This window comes from Saccopteryx leptura, chromosome 2 (genome assembly GCF_036850995.1).
Source record: "Saccopteryx leptura isolate mSacLep1 chromosome 2, mSacLep1_pri_phased_curated, whole genome shotgun sequence".
NCBI lineage: Eukaryota > Metazoa > Chordata > Mammalia > Chiroptera > Emballonuridae > Saccopteryx > Saccopteryx leptura.
Window position 1 is genome coordinate 61,463,488 of NC_089504.1, and position 19,798 is coordinate 61,483,285.

At 38.8% G+C, this 19,798-nt stretch overlaps 1 protein-coding gene across 9 annotated transcripts in view; it reads left to right on the forward strand.

Annotated features, from left to right (window-relative positions):
• The window catches only part of SMARCA2 (SWI/SNF related, matrix associated, actin dependent regulator of chromatin, subfamily a, member 2), a 177,509-nt gene that overhangs the window by 29,131 nt on the left and 128,580 nt on the right, over positions 1-19,798 (forward strand). For all 9 annotated transcript variants that reach the window (XM_066368051.1, XM_066368059.1, XM_066368053.1 and 6 more), the window contains 4 exons: positions 4,399-4,654; positions 14,802-14,928; positions 16,700-16,873; positions 17,939-18,112. In XM_066368051.1, the coding sequence (XP_066224148.1) occupies positions 4,399-4,654; positions 14,802-14,928; positions 16,700-16,873; positions 17,939-18,112 (731 nt within the window). The remainder of the gene's footprint in view (positions 1-4,398; positions 4,655-14,801; positions 14,929-16,699; positions 16,874-17,938; positions 18,113-19,798) is intronic.

Sequence of the window (19,798 nt, forward strand, 5' to 3'; positions counted from 1 at the left end):
TTGTGTTGTGTGCCCATCACCCAAAGTCAAATCATTTTCTGTCACCATATATTTGTCCCTCTTTATCCCCCCACCCTGCTCTGTTAACGACTTCAATTTTATCTATGTCCCTGAGTTTCAGTTTTATATTCCACCTATATGTGAAATTATATAGTTCTTAGCTTTTTCTGATTTACCTATTTCATTTAATATAATGTTCTCAAGGTCCATCCATGTTGTAAATGGCACTATGTCATCATTTCTTATGGCTGAGTAGTACTCCACTATATATATGTACCACAACTTCTTGATCCCATCTTTTATTGAAGGTCACTTTCGTTGTTTCCATGTCTTGGCCACTGTGAATAATGCTGCAATGAACATGGGAGTGTATGTATCTCTGCATACCAATATTTAAATTAAAAAGTATAATTACTTATAAATACTAATATTTCAGAAAAAAATAAGTTTAAGTATGTTCACTTACTGGAGGTGGCTGTGATTTCATTTTTTTTCCTCCCATTTTCTGGTGTTATTCATGTGTGAAGAGAATCTTTTTGGCTGGGGTGGTCTGCCTCAAACCTTCTCCAAAGTTACAAATCACAGAATTGACATCATCTTAGCTACCACCAGAGAATTACAGTTTGACTGGAGGAATCTTACACCGAACAAATAACTCTTCAGTCCTGTCATGGGCTCCACTCAAATCTAAGCTATCATTTTTCTTTTCATTTTGATCCATTTTTCCTTTTAGAGACTAAACCAAAATTAAAAATGGGAACTGAAAAAGGTTTGGATTCGGGGGTGGGGTGCAGAAAGGACTGAATGGGAGAAAGTAAAAGTTTTATTACTAAGTTTTTTCACTGCTTGTCCCTTCCCCCTTTCCCCATTTTTTTTAGTTATCTAAAGTTTCTTGGTATGTTCATTTAAGTACACTTTATTACATTTCTTTTTTTAACCTTTGGAAACCACTTAAATCCTTATTCATTGCACGGAATTGTTATTTGCATAACTGTCCTTGAGTGCCAGCAGGCAAACAGGGACCACTGAATGCACAGATATTCTGTACATGTGATGCTCAGGTGTTTTGATGAGTTTGGACCTGTTTCTTATAATCAGGCATGGAGTGCATCCAGTTAAACCCCTCAGCCTCTTGGCTCTACTGGGGTGCCCCTCAGGAGTGTCAGGGCACCTCTACCTTGACTTCTAAGCTGAAGTCTAAAGCAGATTCATCGTGTGTTTCTGACAATTAAACCTGGATTGTTTACATTGGAGAGGGAGCAGGAGATAAGCTAAAGAATGTAATTTGTCTTCCATCTGAAGATTCTAGGGAGAGTCTTGTCACGTAGCAGACCACAAGTATCTGTTGTAGAGATGATTTTTGTCAATAGCAAATCCAGGTAGGCAGCTCAACTCCTGAGGGACAGGCATAAACCCTAAGGAATAGGTGGTGACATTCTGGGCATGTTTAATTTTGGTAAGCTGCATTCTGTCCCCAGCCTCTGTAAATAGAAGTTTTTATATAATCTGTTGGAGGGAGTAGAAAATAGACCCAGGCAATAAATAAACTAACTTGTTTAGTTAGGAAAAGAATTTGCTTAGAAGTGACTGATAGCAGATTTCCAGGAAGCACACGGCAAGCCAGCTTATCTGAGTATTTGTGCTGAGTTGTGTTAAACTATAGAAACATTCTGGAGTTCGCTGTAAAAATAGTACTCCAAAGTTTCCAGCTAATACAGTACAAAATTTCCTAAAAGCCTTTCTTTTGCCGTGGAGTGTATGTAAAGGTAATTCAATTAGACTTCTTTATCTTTGTGTCCTTGGTGGCAGTAAAGATGCTGAGGTGAGGGTGAGCACATGGCCACACTGTCTCATTGAATCATCACTACTACCCTCTGAGGTGGGTACTGTTATTATTGCCATTCTTCAGATCAGAAAACTGAGGCAAAGGGGTTAAGTAACTTGCTCAGGCTCACACAACCAGTAGGTGATGGAGCTGAGTTGAAACTTACTATTCTGTTGATACAGGGCACTTTAAATGTACCTGTTTAATTCACAGCAAGTTGTAGTACTTTCTAAATTGGAGCTTTGGATACGTAAGTCCATGTTTGAATCTCTCACTGCTTCTCAATGTTAAGAATCCAACAACCAGATCAGAATGTCTTTATATGTAGTAATAAAAGGCCAGCCATGAGTATATCAGTCTTAGATGGGAGTAGTAAGCTAAACATGACTAAATTCAGAACCAGAGATATCAGACATGCTCTGCATACCTTTTCTTTTTTTTTTTTTTTTTGGTAAAATGTGGTTTTTAAAAAGAATAACTTGAATATACCTCAAGGAGTCATCATAAGCTTCTGTATACGTAATTGCAGGCCATAATGCTAAAAAGAAAAAAATGCCCAGAATCATTGAAATTTGTAAGACTATTGCACTGTTATGGCTTTTGTTGATGAATTAGACTTTGAAAAGAGGAAAGACAATTTGAGAACTAGATTAAAGTAGTTATTATGATTTTATCTTCTCAGTGAGACCCAAGTTTTCTTTTCTGTTGGAGGTGGGGAGTTTTTCCATTATTTAGTATGTTATACTAGGTCTTCAAATATATTTAATTCTGCCAATTTCTTGAGCTTATTCAGGAAATTCATAGAATCACAGAATTAAAGTAAATGTTAGAAATCTCTGTCTCCTTTCTTTTGGTTGGATAAAGCATTAAAAATGAAAAATTTACCGTTTTAAAAGACCTCTAGGGAAAAAAATGTTCTAAAATGTCCCAGCATAACTCATTCTAAAGCTTAACAACCCTGAGATATAATGTTTAGAAATTGGTTTCTTATATATAGGTGAAAGAAATGCTAAGTATAAAATATTATGAAAAGTTATGCATTATGCAAAAGACCTCTCATTCAGAAAAATATCAGAAAGTAGTTAGATGAAAAGAATCTCTTACGATAGTCCACCTGCAATGCCTAAAATAAAAAATAAAAATAAATGTATTTTTCTCTTGAAAATTTTTCATTAACCCCAGAACCAGAGCTACTTGTTACCTTAAAAAGTCTTTATCTAGCTCTGAATCTTTTTGAAAGTTTTATTTAATTTCAGAAGGAGAAAAAAAGAACAATACTCACACCACACACACACACACACACACACACACACACACACACACACACACACACACACACAGTAGTTTCCTAAGCAATTAGTTCTAATTCGTCACATTCCTCCTGTCAAAATGTTTGCTTGTAGCTACCCATTCATTGTCATTTAAGCTCATTTCTAAATGGTTTTTGCTGGAAGTGGAATAAATGTTTCATTTTTTATAATGTATATCTTTGTATGGTTAATTATTAAGTCATTCCAAAGTGTATAGACTATTATTTTCGTTGCCGTTTAATAATTTTAATTTTTCTTGGAAAAGATATAGAAAATGCTCTAAGAAATACCTGTGAGAGGTTTTAACATCTGCTTAGTGACATGGTCTTCTTTTTTAATTTACTAAATCATCTAGTGGCATCACTAATCTTACTCATAATTTTGAAGTAAAAATTCATTTAGAAGAGATGGGATACTTCTTATGTTAGGTCCATACTTACTAAGTAATTCAAACTCCTTAATTTGAATGTGGACAGTTCCTTTAAATTAACTTATTAAGTGCATTCTGATAAGATTGATGATTACAAAGCTGATTCTCCTGAAAACACAAGAAAAATGCCCTCTTTAATCTTAATATTTGTTAGTTGTTATTAGGTAGAATGGGCAGATGCCCCCCCTACACTGAATGTTTTTAGAAATATTTCCTAATATGTAGTAAAAAATAAAAATTAAAGTTCTGAGATGCACTGATTTAGTCTGAAATATACTTTATGAGTCATTAAGGAGAAGCATGTGCCCCTCTGAGGTCACACCAGAGGACTGGCGAGCTCCTGGGGACATTTATAAAGCATGGTTCTAACAGTAGATGGGGACTGAGATCCGCCTAAAGGGGGCTTGCCTGCAGTTTGCAAAATGTGAGTTTAGGATCATACCCAGGTTGCACCTGACTGTTAGTTTATTGAACTGTGAATGCATTTGTAATTCTTTTTGAAAACCTACTGTAGACCTACATTAAAATCTGGCAGTCTATTTCTTAATCAGTTTATTACTTAAGAGTCATTTTTGGGCCATTTTCACCAATGTTCATTACTGAATGCCATTTTTCTTATGGAGATAGATTCCAGCTTCTTTTTGTTTCTCTTCCACCTCCCCCCACCCTTTTCCTCCCCAACCTTTCTTGCTTTTTCATTTTTTAACCACTTTTTTTTTTCTTGAGACATTTACTTGTCTGTATCATTAGGCTCCAGGGGCATAGCAGGCAGGACTAGTGTGGCTGCAGGTTGATGACCCACCCAAGTTGCTCATGTCGCTCTTGTCCCCCAGGCCCCGGGCTGGAGCTGAGTGGCCCCAGCACCCCGCAGAAGCTGCCTGTGCCAGTGCCCAGTGGCCGGCCCTCACCAGCACCCCCCGCAGCTGCGCCGCCTCCCACAGCCGCAGTGCCTGGACCCTCGGGGCCGCAGCCCACCCCAGGGCAGCCCTCGCCCATCCTGCAGCTGCAGCAGAAGCAGAGCCGGATCAGCCCCATTCAGAAACCGCAAGGCCTAGACCCCGTGGAGATTCTGCAGGAGCGAGAATATAGGTAATGTACTCCACCCCAGGAGGGGTGAAGCTGCTCTGTTCTTTCTTGCAAGTACCATGAGCCGAGGGGTGGGTACATGTCTCCTAGTGTTGTGGTCATTCCTTTCTGTGGGAGGAGGCAAAGGCCTAAGGGAAATAGCAGAGGCCAAAACTCATGCTATGAGAATGATTTCAGAATGAAGTCGCAAAGAAGTTTGTTTCCCACTGGGGTTGGGGAGGTGGGGGGGTGGGGCTCTGATGGCTCTGGGTTGGCAGAACTGTGATTTTCACTATTTAATGAGAAAACTTTTATCAATTCCTGTACATGCTAGGCACTGTGTTTGGCTTTGGGCATATGAAGGTCACAAGCCCAGCCTGGAGTTCCTGTGAATCCCAGAAAGTGGTCATCTCACATGTAGATTATGCCGTTCCTTGATTTAGTTTGTTGGCTTGGCCTTGAATGGTGACTGTGAGCTGGTCAGATGTTGAGTGTTGGCCGGACCTTCAGGTCTCATGAGAGTAAAGCATACTTCAGTAGATTGACATATTAATATATGTTTTGTTTAAATTTATGCTTTTTTTAAAGGCTTATGCCTTGGTTCAACTTTAGGAGTAAGCCGTATGTAAGTGTCTTCATATGGCGTCTGTATTTAAACTCTTCCTCCAGAAACTCAGTTTTGACTTGGTCTGGCACATTTATCTTAGTCAGGGGTTGGCAAACCCAAACCTTTTCTGCGAAGGGCCAGGTAGTAAATATTTCACACTTTGCAGGGCCATATGGTCTCTTTTACAACAGCTCTAGCTCAGCCCTTTGAGTGAGAAAGCAGCCATAGACAGTAATGGGCTGACTGTGTTCCAATAAAACTTTATTTATAAAAACAGGCTGTGGGCAGGATTTGGCTCATAGGCTGTAATCAGCAGAACCCTGATGTAAACAGTTAATGTTAGTGGGAAAGGGAGCCCAGTAAGTGTTGAGTCAAGATTAAAATAAAGCTAAGATCATGGTTTCTGGAGTTAGACAGAAAGCAAGTTCTGTCACTTACTTACTATACTTACTAGCTGTGTTATTTAAGTTTTGTCTCTATTCTGTGACTCTGTTTCCTCACTTGTTAAAAGAAGGTATTAGAGTATTTCTAATGGATGGGGTGGGGGGATAAAATGACACAAAGACATTTAATACAAATAAGCTATTACCATTATTGCACAAAAATGGTTTAACTTAAAAGAAAATTAGAATTTAAAAATTATAGGGAATGCCCTGGCCAGGTGGCTCAGTAGATGGAGCATTGTACCGGGGTGCCAAGGTTGCAGGTTTAATCTTTGGTCAGGGCACATGGGAAAAGCACCCAGTGAGTTGCACAGCTAAATGTAACAACTGGGTGGAACAGCAAGTTAATGCTTCTCTCTTTCCCTCCCCACCCCCTCAAATCAATGGACAAATTTAAAAAATATATATGGAATGTTAGTAAACAATATGTAAACTCCCTTTTAAAATATTATCTTAAACTTTATTGAAAAATACATGACTTATTACTACATTAAAATACCAAGCTTTGAGAGTTATTCTGAAAGAAAGCACAATAACTTGGCATTAAATGTATGCATTTTTTGGATAAAGAATATAACTAGTTTCATTACTATTGCTAATCTTCAATTAAGAGCTTTTATGTTGCTCTTTCTGGCATTCATGTATTCTTAGGGAGCTAGATACTTATCAATTATTATTTCAATGTTGATAGACAGACTGTTGGGTGAATAATTGCTGTGTATTATTATTATTATTGTTGTTGTTGTTTTTATTTAGTAAGAAGAGGGGAGGCAGAGACAAACTCCCGCATGTGCCCCTGCTGGGAGCTACCTAGCAGGTCCACTAGGGAGCAATGCTCTGCACATCTGGGGCCCTTGAGGAGGCCATAGAGCCATCTTCAGCACCTGGGCCAACTTACTCTAATTGAGCCATGGCTGCAGGAGGGGATAGAAAGAGAGAGAGAGAGAGAGAGAGAGAGAGAGAGAGAGAGAGAGAGAGAGAAGTGAAAGGGGGAAGGGTGGAGAAGCAGATGGGCACTTCTCCTGTGTTCCCTGACTAGGAATCGAACTTGGGACATCCACATTCTGGTGGGTGTTCTACCATTGAGCCAACCGGCCAGGGCAATTGTGTATTATAAAGTCAAATATTAGCAAATATTTTTTGGACAGGAAAACTATTTATATGCAGTCTTTTCTTTATGTTGCTATAAAAAGTCAAAAGTATTTTTTAAATGACAGTAAATGGGATTGAGAGTATCATTTAATTACTCTAAAATTCTGATTTCCTAAGAGTGAACATTATTTTTCTTACCCTAAAGCACAAAACTATCAGTACCTTTATAGAGTTATGTGAATTAACCCTCATGACATCTGAGACACTCTCTGTACCTAGAAATACATCTGTATTTTTTTCCTTATTCAGCCTGTGTTGTATTTTGTATGTGTATTTTAGTGACCCATAACTTAACTTTATCATTTTCACCAGAATTTTAATGCTGACCTTTCTTGTACTGAGCTCATTTTAGCATCTTTTTTAGAACTGATCTTAATGGAAGCCTCCCTCAGTATACAATAATAAGTAGTACTATTTAGCCTGTTCTAGTGCATTGAAGACCTTTTGTTCTTTACTTCTGTAGCAATAAAAAAAAATGTATCTGTCAGTATCTTTTAAATTATAAGCATTGTATAATAGAAAGTGATGGAATGGCTATTTTTTATATTATTTTTATTACTTGATAAATGTCTCATCTTCTGTTGTATAAAGCTGAGAACGATTGATCTGGCAACTGTGGGTCCAAACAGCTGGAGGGTTCTTTGGACAGGACAGTTCCATGGCCATCTTGAGCAGAAGCACAGGTTTGCACTGGCTACGTTGCAGGGACATCCTTTTTCTCTTTCATAGAGCAATAGCTGGCTTCTGCCTGTATGAAGAAAATTGTTCACCTGCTGAGATTAAACTTGTCCCTTAAAAAAAGGTTAGATTAAGTCCCTTAGGTCCTTGTAAACACATCTTAAGAAATATTTCCATTTGCCCCTCTTTGAGAGAATGGCTTCCTTAGCCTTTAGCGTTGATAACTGGAAGGTCCAGTATATCTTTACCTTTTGGTCAAGGATTTGAGCAAGGTATTAAAAAAGTCTCTTTTACAGTTTTATAAACTAACTTTGAACAAAATCATTTGTCAGAAAAAATTTTAACATATTCATTTCTTTGACTGTTGTTATATTACTTACTTTGTCCATGAAAATTGAAGTTGCTTTCCTATACTCCCAATAATGAAAATTCAGAAAAGGAACTAAAAAACATAATTCCTTTTATAATTGCAACAACAAAAAAATAAAATACCTAGGAATAAACTTAAAGGATGTGAAAGACCTATATACTGAAAACTACAAAACATTGTTGAAAAAAATTGAAAAAGACATAATGAAGTGGAAAAATATTCTATGTTCCTGGATTGGCAGAATCAACATAGTTACAATGGCCATATTATCCAAAGCAATATACAAATTCAATGCAATCCCAATCAAAATCCCAATGTCATTTTTTAAAGAAATAGAACAAAAAATCACCAGGTTTGTATGGAACCATAAAAAATCCCAAATAGACAAAGGTATCCTGAGGAAATGAATGAAGCTGGAAGTATCACACTACCTGACTTCAAATTATGCTATAGAGCCATGATAAGCAAAACAGCATGGTATTGGCAGAAAAACAGACATACAGACTAATGGAACAAAATTGAGAGCCCAGAATAAAACCTCACATATATGGGCAGTTAATCATCGACAAAGGAGTCAAAAACACACAATGAAGGGAAGAAAGCCTCTTCAATAAATAGTGCTGGGAAAATTGGAAAAGCCACATGCAAAAGAATGAAACTTGACTGCAATTTTATCCCCTGCACAAAACTCAATTCAAAATAGATCAAAGACCTAAATGTAAGATCTGAAACAATCAATTATATAGAAGAAAACACAGGTACTAAACTCATGGACCTTGGCTGTAAAGAATAATTTATGAATTTGACCACAAAGGCAAGGGAAGTTAAGGCAAAAATAAATGAATGGGAGTATATCAAACTAAAAAGCTTCTGCACAGAAATAAGAAGCTTCTGTACAAAAATACACTTGACAATAAAACAAATAGGCAGCCAACTAAATGGGAGATGATATTTGCAAACAGCAGCTCCAATAAGGGGTTAAGATCTAACATATACAAAGAACTCAAAAAGCTCAGCAACAAACATGCAAACAATCCAATTATAAAATGGGGAGAGGACCTGAACAGACACTTCTTCCAAGAGGACATATAAATGGCCAACAGATATATCAAAAGATGCTCATCTTCACTAGCTAATTGAGAAATGCAAATCAAAACTACAGTGAGATAAATTGTCTATTAGATCTCACACCTGTTAGATTGTCTATTATCACCAAGACAGGTAATAGCAAGCGTTGGAGAGGTTGTGGAGAAAAAGGAGCCTTTATTCACTACTGGTGAGATTATAAACTAGTACAACCATTATGGAAGAAAGTATGGTGATTCCTCAAAAAATTAAGAATACAGCTGCCATATGACCCAACAATCCCTTTACTGGGTATCTAATACCAAAACTTGAAAACATTGGTAAGTAAAGACACATGCACCCCTATGTTCATCACAGCATTATTCACAGTGGCCAAGACATGGAAACAACCAAAGTGTTCTTCAATAGAGGATTGAATAAAGAAGATGTGGAGCACTGACCTGTTGGCTCGGCAGTAGAGCATTGGCCCAGGATGTGGAAGTCATGGGTTTGATTCCTGGCCCGAGAACATAGGAGAAGTGCCTATCTGCTTCTCTACCTTTCCCCCTCTCCTTTCTATCTCTTTCTTCCCCTCCTGCAGCCAAGGCTCTATTGAAGCAAAGTTGGCCTGGGCGCTGAGGATGGCTCCATGGCCTCTGCCTCAGGCACTAGAATGGCTTTGGTTGCAATGGAGCAATGCCTCAAATAGGGAGAACATCAACCCCTAGTGGGCATGCTGGGTGGATCCCAGTTGGGTGCATGTGGGAGTCTGTCTCTCTGCCTCCCTGCTTCTCACTTCATAAAACTGCGCGCACGCACACACACACACACACACACACACGAAAGATGTGGTATATACATACAATGGAATACTACTCAGCCATAAGAAATGATGTCATAGTGCCATTTACGACAGCATGGATGGTCCTTGAGAACATTATACTGAGTGAAATAAGTAAATTAGAAAAAGCTAAGAACTGTATGATTTCACACATAGATGGGATATAAAACAGACTCATGGACATAGATAAAAGTGAAATGGTTATCAGGGTGAGGGAGAAATGGGGGAGTAGATGGAGTAGTGTAAAAGAGGAACAAATATAAGGTAATGGAAAATGATTTTACTTTAGGTGATGGGTATACAACATAATCAACAGTTGAAGTGGTATAGAAATGTTTACCTGAAACCTATGTACTCTTACTGATCAATGTCACCCTATTAATTTTCTAAAAAAATTTTTTTAAAATGTTTTTTAATGTTGAGTACCTTAGCTGTTTTTTCTTGTTCATCATAAAATCATGAATTTGACAAATTGACCTTCTTTATTTAGTGATAGCATAAATAAGTTTATGCATAGGAATATTTTGGCTCAGATCTGTACAAAGTCTCCAGTTAAAAGTTTTTCCAGTTTAATTGTATCCATTTTGCTTGAACACCTTTCTCTTATGATGGAGTTTTATTGTTTTTCTTTGTATTAGTGTCACAGAGATATTCCCTGTTCTATTTATGTGGGTGTGTCTTGCCTTTTTGGCACTCTGTCTCTGCCCCGTCAATATACCTAACTTTAGTTCTTTCATTTAGAGTTAGATGTTTGGGCAGAAGTGCTCCAGACATTGTCACCTTTGCATATCAATCAGTTCCACGTATGTTTGTATGAGAAATGCATTTCTCATTCGAAGGAAGAGCCTCTCTAGTCTGTTAGCCCACTTTGGTTTCGAGTCAGAATTTAGTCTGAAAAACAGTAGTCCATTCTCCTTGCTTCAGGAAGTAGGCATAGTCTGTTTTTTCTTTCTTTCTTTTTTTTCCTGCCCTGGTATTCATTGCAATCCTGAGAACTCCTTCTTAAAAATTACCAAGGGCCACTTTATCAGCAGAGTTTCAAAGAGTCAGTCTCCCTCTCTCTTTTTTTAAAAGTGTCACTCAGCTCCTTGAAGGAACAAAATGTGCCAGTGTCATTTTCTGTTCAAATAACTCTCCTACAGGAATCATAAACTTCTCCTCTGGACCTGAACAAATATCTGTTGCTTTAATGGGGCTCTTTCTCTTGGCAGAGCAGTCACCCCTCTTGATTTACTGTTCAATCTGTATGAAAAACTTGAGTGACCTATTTTTGCTTCAATTTTCTGTGCTTGTGAGGACACTAAATGAGTCTCCTGCAGTCATGCAGTATTACATCTGTTGTTTCGGGAAGTTTAGAATCCTGAATCCCTTTATCGGACTACCTGCTGAATCCCATTGATAGGAAGCTGAGATTGTCTAGAGAGAAGCATTATTTAAAATGAAGATTTCTATTAACAACCACCACCACAAAAAAATAAATATTTCTGTGTTAAAGAATCCCCTCCTGTCCTTCTGTTCCTGCCACCGCCCAGTATGTGCAGAATTGCATACATATCATTTTACTATGGAAACTACCCTTCCCCTTCTCCTGCCGCTTTCACATATGTACTTTGTACACTCCTTCTTGCCTTCCTTTCATAAAGGAGAGATTCTGCTGTGCTGTGGAATCTGAGATGCAGTGACAAATTACTGGGCCCTTGGGAGAAGCAGTCATTTCAGGAAGAGGTGTACCCTCCACCCCAAGCTCCTCACCCACTCCAGTGCCCACTCACACCCAAGGCTGCAAGCCCCCCCAGTCTCTACCTCCTTTCTTCCCCTCTCTACTTCCCAACTTCTCCCTGCCTGGTTCAGTGTGATTTAATCTCTGCAGTGTCAGTCCAGCTGTCCTAAGATTATTTATTTAGACTTTTAGAAGATGAAGGACAAAGAAGCTATTTCTTTAATTTAGCACCTGACCCACTTTGTCAAAGAATGTAAACCTGAATATGTTGGGCTCTGGGATTTTCAAGTAAAAAAGGTCTGCAGTGACTCTAGAACCAAGGAAGTAAAAGAACCATATCATTGGCCCTCATCTCACCCCACAGTATATTTAATTTTCCTTATATTACTAGTATGCCTTTATTCTACAAAAATAAAATTGTTTCACTATGATTTTTCTTTAAATTATTTATTTGAAAGAAATCCACAATAGATTTTTCTCTTAATATCTTGATTTTTTTTTTTTTTTCATTTTTCTGAAGCTGGAAACAGGGAGAGACAGTCAGACTCCCGCATGCGCCCGACCAGGATCCACCCGGCACGCCCACCAGGGGCGACGCTCTGCCCAGCCTGGGCGTCGCCATGTCGCAACCAGAGACACTCCAGCGCCTGAGGCAGAGGCCAAGGAGCCATCCCCAGCACCCGGGCCATCTTTGCTCCAATGGAGCCTTGGCTGCGGGAGGGGAAGAGAGAGACAGAGAGGAAAGCGTGGCGGAGGGGTGGAGAAGCAAATGGGCGCTTCTCCTATGTGCCCTGGCCGGGAATCGAACCCGGGTCCTCTGCACGCTAGGCCGATGCTCTACCGCTGAGCCAACCAGCCAGGGCCTTAATATCTTGATTTTTAAGATGTATTATCTGTTGTAGTATTTGAGAATTTTGGGCTACGTGGCTATTTAAGAAATTGAACTGGATAAATGAAGTAGATATTTGTTTCAGGCAGTGAAAATTAAAAAAAAAAAACCCACATACCAGTAATAATCTCATGAGTATCAATATTAAAAGAAATGTAGAAGAAGTTGGGAGAGTTGGAACAATTTGACCAAAAAGAACCATATCATAAAAGTTTATGATAGCCTGACCAGGTGGTGGCACAGCAGATAGAGTGTCGGCCTGGGATGCTAAAGACCCAGGTTTGAAACCCTGAGGTTACCGACTTGAGCATGGGCTAATCTGGTTTGAGTGTGGATTTACCAGCTTGAGTGCGAGGTCACCGGCTTGAGTGCGAGGACACCGGCTTGAGTCATAGACATGACCTCTCATCACTGGCTTGAGCCCAAAGGTCACTGGCTTGAAGCCCAAAGTTGCTGGCTTGAGCCCAAAGGATGTTGGCTTGAGCAAGGGGTCACTGGCTCAGCTGGAGCTCTGCCCAGGTCAAGGTACATATGAGAAAGCAATCAATGAAGAACTAAGGTGACACAACTATGAGTTGATGCTTCTTATCTCTCTCCCTTTCTGTCTGTCTCTGTCTCTCTAAAAAAATAGAAAGAAAAATATATTTGTGATAAATCAGAATAACATGTATGTACTAAATAAAATAGGAATCTGTCAATATTATTTTCAGTGAGGTCAATGAAAAATCATGCATTCTCTTTTTTTTTTAATTTTGAAAAAGAAGACATTTATTTTTCTACCAAAGTAAACAACTGTAAGGTTTTAAAAAAATCATTTTGATATTTGGGCTATATGAAATCTCAAGATAATTTGTAGCATCTAAGTTATAGGTTATACTTTTTCATACAGACTGATGAAACCATAATACTAATTTTTAACATAATCTTCAATGTTTATAGTTGAGATCCATGAAAGTTCTCAAAGTATTTTTTAATTATTCTGTAGTGGTTTTGGTATTAGACAAAGGAGGTTCAATCTAGAGTCCCTCCTTTACTAACTTTGTGAAGTTACATGTTTCTTAATATCTCCAAGCTTCTATTTTCTCATCAGTAACAAAGCACCATTGTACCTTGTAGGTGTGTGTGTGTGTGCGTGTGTGTGTGTGTGTGTGTGTGTGTGTGTGTGTGTGTGAGAGAGAGAGAGAGAGAGAGAGAGAGAGAGAGAGAGAATTAATAAAATGGTGCACCAAATATACTGAACTCAGTGCAGTTAATGTTAACTTCGTTTATTTTTTTAAGACTATTTATTTTAGAGAGGAGATAGAGATGGGGGAGGGGAGGAGCAGGAAGCATCAACTCCCATATGTGCCTTGACCAGGCAAGCCCAGGGTTTCAAACCCACGACCTCAGTGTTTCAAGTCGACGTTGAAGCACTGCTCCTCCGCGGGTCAAGCAACTTAGTTTAACTTACTGCCTTTTTTATTACTATTCTTTCTTTGTTGAAGTCTCCTCTAAGACAGTTTTGCACTACTTTTTGGGTGAAACAGTTCTAAAAATAGATTTAAATGGCATGTAATTATTTGTAAGAAAAGGGTCCAAGTGAACTCTAAAACCAGAAATTTATATGGGTAACAGTAATGGTATCCCAAATGAATAAACAAAAATGGGATGTCTTTTATGAGGAACTACCTGCAGTTATATATATTTTTGATGGCGTCTAAAATGAGAATTCCCTAGCAATGCTTTTCTAGAAACTTAGTTTTTAAATAGTGTTTGCTTTGCTATTTGCTGTTGCCCAAACCATATTTTTTAAAAATTCCTAACTTGCCTTTTCTTTTTTTCTCCAGCAAGCACTGCTCAAAGAGAAAGTGGCTTTGGTTGGCAGGGCTCTCTCTGAATGTTTTGGGCTGGCTGATTTCTGTGGCCTTAGCACCTAAAACTGCTCTTGTTCACTCAGCTTTGAAGGGCATTGTCATCAGCGTCTTGGCAAGCAGGGCCAATGGCCCCACTGCCTTAGGACAGAACCAGAAGTTAGAAAGAAAACTGTTGTTCCAGCCTTGCACTGTGGCTGGCGGGGCGTTTGGGAGCAAGTCAGAGTTTCCTGCCTCTTACTTTCTCTCTCTGTTCAGAGCAAGCAATGGCACTTGACAGTCCTTCTACATGGACCATGAGCCTTCTTTCGTAGGAATCAGAGAAAGGTTATGTACAAGACCAGAGTGTTAAGCAACATATAACACCTGTCTGCATTCATGCAAGGGTAACTCTTCTCTGTTTAACATCAGAAAATCCAGTTGGGTGTAAGAAATCAGCCGTGAGTGTCTAGAATAGGTTTTGCCATGAACTTGATCCTGTTATTGTTTATCATTTATGACTGAACTGTAATGTATATTTTCACCTCTTCTCTCCCTATTTTATTATGTCCTTTAGACTTCAGGCTCGCATAGCTCACAGGATACAAGAACTGGAAAATCTGCCTGGCTCTTTGCCGCCAGATTTACGAACCAAAGCAACTGTAGAACTGAAAGCACTTCGGTTACTCAATTTTCAACGTCAGGTAATGCCTTTTCCCCAGCAAACCTGAGGTGTTAAGAAGTAAATGTAATTGTTCGAGATTGGTATGTTTCCTTAAGTCTAATATTGTTATAAAGATATAAACTTAGTAAGGTAGTATATCTTTTAGACTAGAAGCATAGCGTTGCTTATTATTTTGTTTTTCTCATTTTTTTTTCTCTTATATTATGGTTTACAAAGTAAGAATTCTGGCAGTTTGTTACTATGGATGAAACCCTGAGAACAAACAAGATAGCTCATGTTTGCATTTATGACTCCGAAGAGAAACAGTGAGGTGGTCGATCAGAACTTCTTTGTAAATACTAACATATAATCCTAGCCAGGCCATGAAAATATTTTAACAAAGATGATAGCCACTCTACTAAATTAATTGTTCATCATCTATAGAAAAACATAAACCTGTATTTTGTAACTGTTGATTATTCATCACAAGTTTGGTGCCTTTGATCATGTCAGACCTACATATTGAGAAATCAGTGAATTATCTATTGTTCCTGCCATGTTTATTAATAGTCCCTGACTAATAAAAGCTAGTATAATGATCTGATTTGGAATTGCTAAATCAATAGGAAACTACATAGTAGAATGAAATAGAGCTAATTTTCACTTTGTAGAGTTTTGTCTTATGGACCCAAAAGGTGCAGGTCTCCTGGACTGCATGTTGCCTCATTAACCAAATGGGAAAAGGAACACTTTGTTGCCAGTCTGATGAGTCTGTTTAGTTCAAGTCTTGGGGCATGCAAAATGAATTATTAATTAATGAAAGTATTTTGGAAGTATTGAATTGCATGACTTGGTCTGTTGGAGGATGTGATTAAAATCACAAGGCAGCCTCGCTTGCAATTGTCATATAGATTTGGGATTACATTTGCCTATTGGCCAGGGCAACTTTGACTATCTTGCAAAGAATATCATTGTTAGAAGTGGGAGGCCCAGGCCAGTTGGCTCAGTGGATAGAGTGTTGGCCCAACGTGTCAGACTTCCCAGGTTTGATCCCTGGTCAGGGCACACATGAGAAGCAACCGTCTGCTTCTTTTCCCTCCATCTCCCCCTTTTCTTGCTCTTCACCTCTTGCAGCCAGTGGGTCGATTGGTTCAAGCATTAGCCCTGGGCACTGAGGATAGGTTGGTTGATTCGAGCATCGGCCCCAGAAGGGGATTGCCGGGTGGATCCCGGTTGGGGCGCATGTGGGAGTCTGTCTATCTCCCCCTCTCACTTAATAAAAAAGAAAAGAGAAAAGAAGTGAGAGGAAGCCTAAACTAGTATTTCCAATTTTTTATGTGACACCAAGAATTAACATTGAGTATCTCATGCCATTGTACATGAACAGGAAGTAATTCTTTTATTCTCTTTTGCAGAACATTGTTAAAGTTAATCTTTAAACATGAGGAGCATGTTAGTATGGCATTTAAAACAAAGTAAAACATTTTAAGTCTTATTACTTAATTAGTATAGTTAGAATAGTTAAATAGAATGAATGAATTTATTTAAAAGCCATTATCTACTTTATTATTTTTACTGTTTTAGTTCTATAATTGCTTATTTTCTGAATTATTTAGAAAGAAAAGTTATACCATCTTTGAAAATACATAAACTGGGTATGATTTAGTGCCTTCATTTACTAAAAGGCCAGTTGTGACTGAGAAACCTGTGGAGTCCCCAGTCTGCCCCACTAAATGGAAACAAGAGAAGGGCAAGGTCCAGGGGTCTGGCCCCTGTTTGAGGAGCCTCTCTAACTGCTTTCCTCTTGACAGCTGAGACAGGAGGTGGTGGCCTGCATGCGCCGGGACACGACCCTGGAGACGGCTCTCAACTCCAAAGCTTACAAGCGGAGCAAGCGCCAGACCCTGCGAGAAGCTCGCATGACGGAGAAGCTGGAAAAGCAGCAGAAGATTGAGCAGGAGCGGAAGCGCCGGCAGAAGCACCAGGTACGGAGGCCCGGGCTTTGCATTTCCTCATATTGACAGGCACGTCCAGCTAAGTAGCTGGATGGAACCAGAATGGCTGGAAAATGTACCATGGCAAGCAGCGGGGACATTGCAGAATAGGGAGGCTCCTCAAAACTCACTTAGTTTGATTGCACCATTTTATAGTCGAGGAAAGTTAGGTCAAGCCAGGTAAATGGGCTTTCGTAGTTCTAATCCGATGTTGTATTCATAAGCCCATGGAGATCTGCTGAGTGGGTAGGAGTGCTAGAGCAAAACCCTGGGGAACTTGGAAAAGAAAAGAAGGAAACAAAAAGTATTTTTATAATACATATGAATATGGTATCCATGGCTCTTCAGAGGACTCAGTTTTAGGTTTTACTGGGGCAGATATTTCAAAACATTCCTTTCTAAGGGTTTGAATATATTTTGATGTAGTATTTGATTCTGTGTCATAACAGTATCAGTGGTTGTCAACCATTGGTCTGCAAACTGGTGTCAATCCACCAGATATTTCATCCCAGTCTGGGGAAGAGTGAAGCACTCTGATGCTGTGTGAAGATTATAGACCCAAAGGTCACTACTATGAGTTCTGTTTGTCTCTCTGTGCTCACTTTAGTGCCTCGCTTAATTTCATTTTTTAAAATGGTGGATTTTAGTGTAAATAAGGGTACACATTTACCCCTCCTTTATTTAAAAAGTGTATACAAATTACATATTGAGATTTTAGCTCTAAGATCCGAGTCACCATTCTAAGGTATTTCAAGCAAAAGTTATTGTTCCATTTTTCATCTTTCCATTTCCATGTGGCTAGCCCTCAAAATTTCAGAGACTTCTCTTCCATGGGCCAGCACCAAAATGAACCTTGAGAAGTCCTTCTCCCACCAGCCCTTCAGCGTACGCCTCAGTTATGCAGACACACCGGGGTATCTATCTCCTAGTGGTCCCGTTTCTCATTGTTGTGAAATACATACAGCTGAGTGTTTCCCTGGACTACTCTGAAACTTCAAAGACATTGAAGGAAATGGATTTTCAGTGTTCTTTCCTCTGTCCCTTGGGATCCTTTAGGAGTATCTGAACAGTATTTTGCAACATGCAAAGGATTTTAAGGAGTACCATCGCTCTGTGGCTGGGAAGATACAGAAGCTTTCCAAAGCAGTGGCCACCTGGCATGCCAACACCGAAAGGGAACAGAAGAAGGAGACTGAGCGGATTGAGAAGGAGAGGATGCGCAGGTTGATGGTAAGGGACCCAGGAAGAGGCTTCTCTCACATTCGGTGTTGAGAATGTCAAGCGTGCCGTGACAGAAGGAGAGAGTAAAAGCTGCTTAGCAAATGGAGTAATACGTTTGTTTGAACTTCAAACAGATAGAGTTCAAATATCCTCTTTCCTGGACCAGGTTTGAACTGAGTATCTCGTTCCGTGTGTCTTGGTCTCTAAAGTCTTTCTTGGAAGTCCTTGTCTTTTTGTTTAATGTCAGAAATTTTTTCTCTAACAGTGTATAAAGTGATTTTTAAGTTAATTTTGAAATGTTGCTTTTTTTTTTATTGATAGCTGGGATATTGTCAAAGTCTAGGATCATTATTTTTGCACTGTTATTTTTTTTAATGGACATATAACACAGAAGGGATTGGTTTATATCAGCAAATTTTCAACCCGTGTGCCACTAGAATTTTTAAAACATGCAATACTTGACTATTTAGTAGGGGTACTGACCTCTTTTCCCTTAAATTATCAAATAAGACAACAGCCAACACAACAATAGCCATATGGTGTGAATGAATAAAAAATATACATTTTTCTTGGTCAGATTGGCAAAAGATATGTTTTTGGTGTGCCACAGAATTTTAGCAATTAGTCTGTGTGCGCCATGAGATGAAAACGTTGAAAATCACTGGTTTATATCATTAGTCTGTGTTTTGTTTTTTTTAATTAGACCTCATTGAACCCTGTGGATTTTATAAAAGTGTGTGCTCTATGATGATAGATGACCTACAGATTCTGTGACATAATTCCTGAATATTGTGTGAAACTTCAGTCCATAATTATGTCCTGGGAAAATTCTAAGTGATGTGTCTTTCTTGCTGGTATTATGGTTTGCATTTTATAAAAAAAATTTATTTATAATTTATTGTGTTGACATGGTTTCAAGAGTCCCATTTAACATAGTACTGTCTACACCCCACATCATGCCCCCCCCGAGCCCCAAGCCAAGTCTCTTTTCATGCCTATTTGTATCTTGTTGTCATTATTTTTTTTGGACCCCAGAGAGTAAATACTGTATTTTAAACTCTCAGCATGTTTTTCTGTGTCCCTCTCCTTTTTTTAAGAAGGGAGATGACTACCCAATAAAATTCTAACTAGCTAAGTAGATCATTTTATAGTAATTTGAGCAGTAAGCAGGCACATTTGTCTGATTTAACTGAAGTGAAACTATATTAGAACTTTAGTAACATATTGGTTTGATACTAATGATCAGGCATTTGCAAATCATTAATTTTTGCAATTAAATGATGGAATATACAGATAACAGAGAAACTGAAGTTTTTTTTATTACTCTTTCTTCAAGTGAGATCAACCATAATGAAAAGCAATTAGAGTTATAATAGCAGTTGAAGTTCATGCTCATCCACGGGGCAGACAGCAGCCAGACCGGGGGGTGACACCGCTGTCACTCGGGCACAGGCTGGAGGGACACCTGCCTCTTTAAGGTTTTGCAATGTGCTCCTTTTATTCTGCATCACATGAGGAAAATATTTTTGATGTGTCCTTTTATTGGGATATATATATAAAAGATTTCCCTTGAAATGGCTGAGAGCACAGCTGAGTTTTTATTCCATTTAACCTCATCATGTTGCTTAACAGGATGTGAAGAAGGGAATTATATCTGTTATGTTGCTTGATGGTATCAGACTTCACATTCTAAAT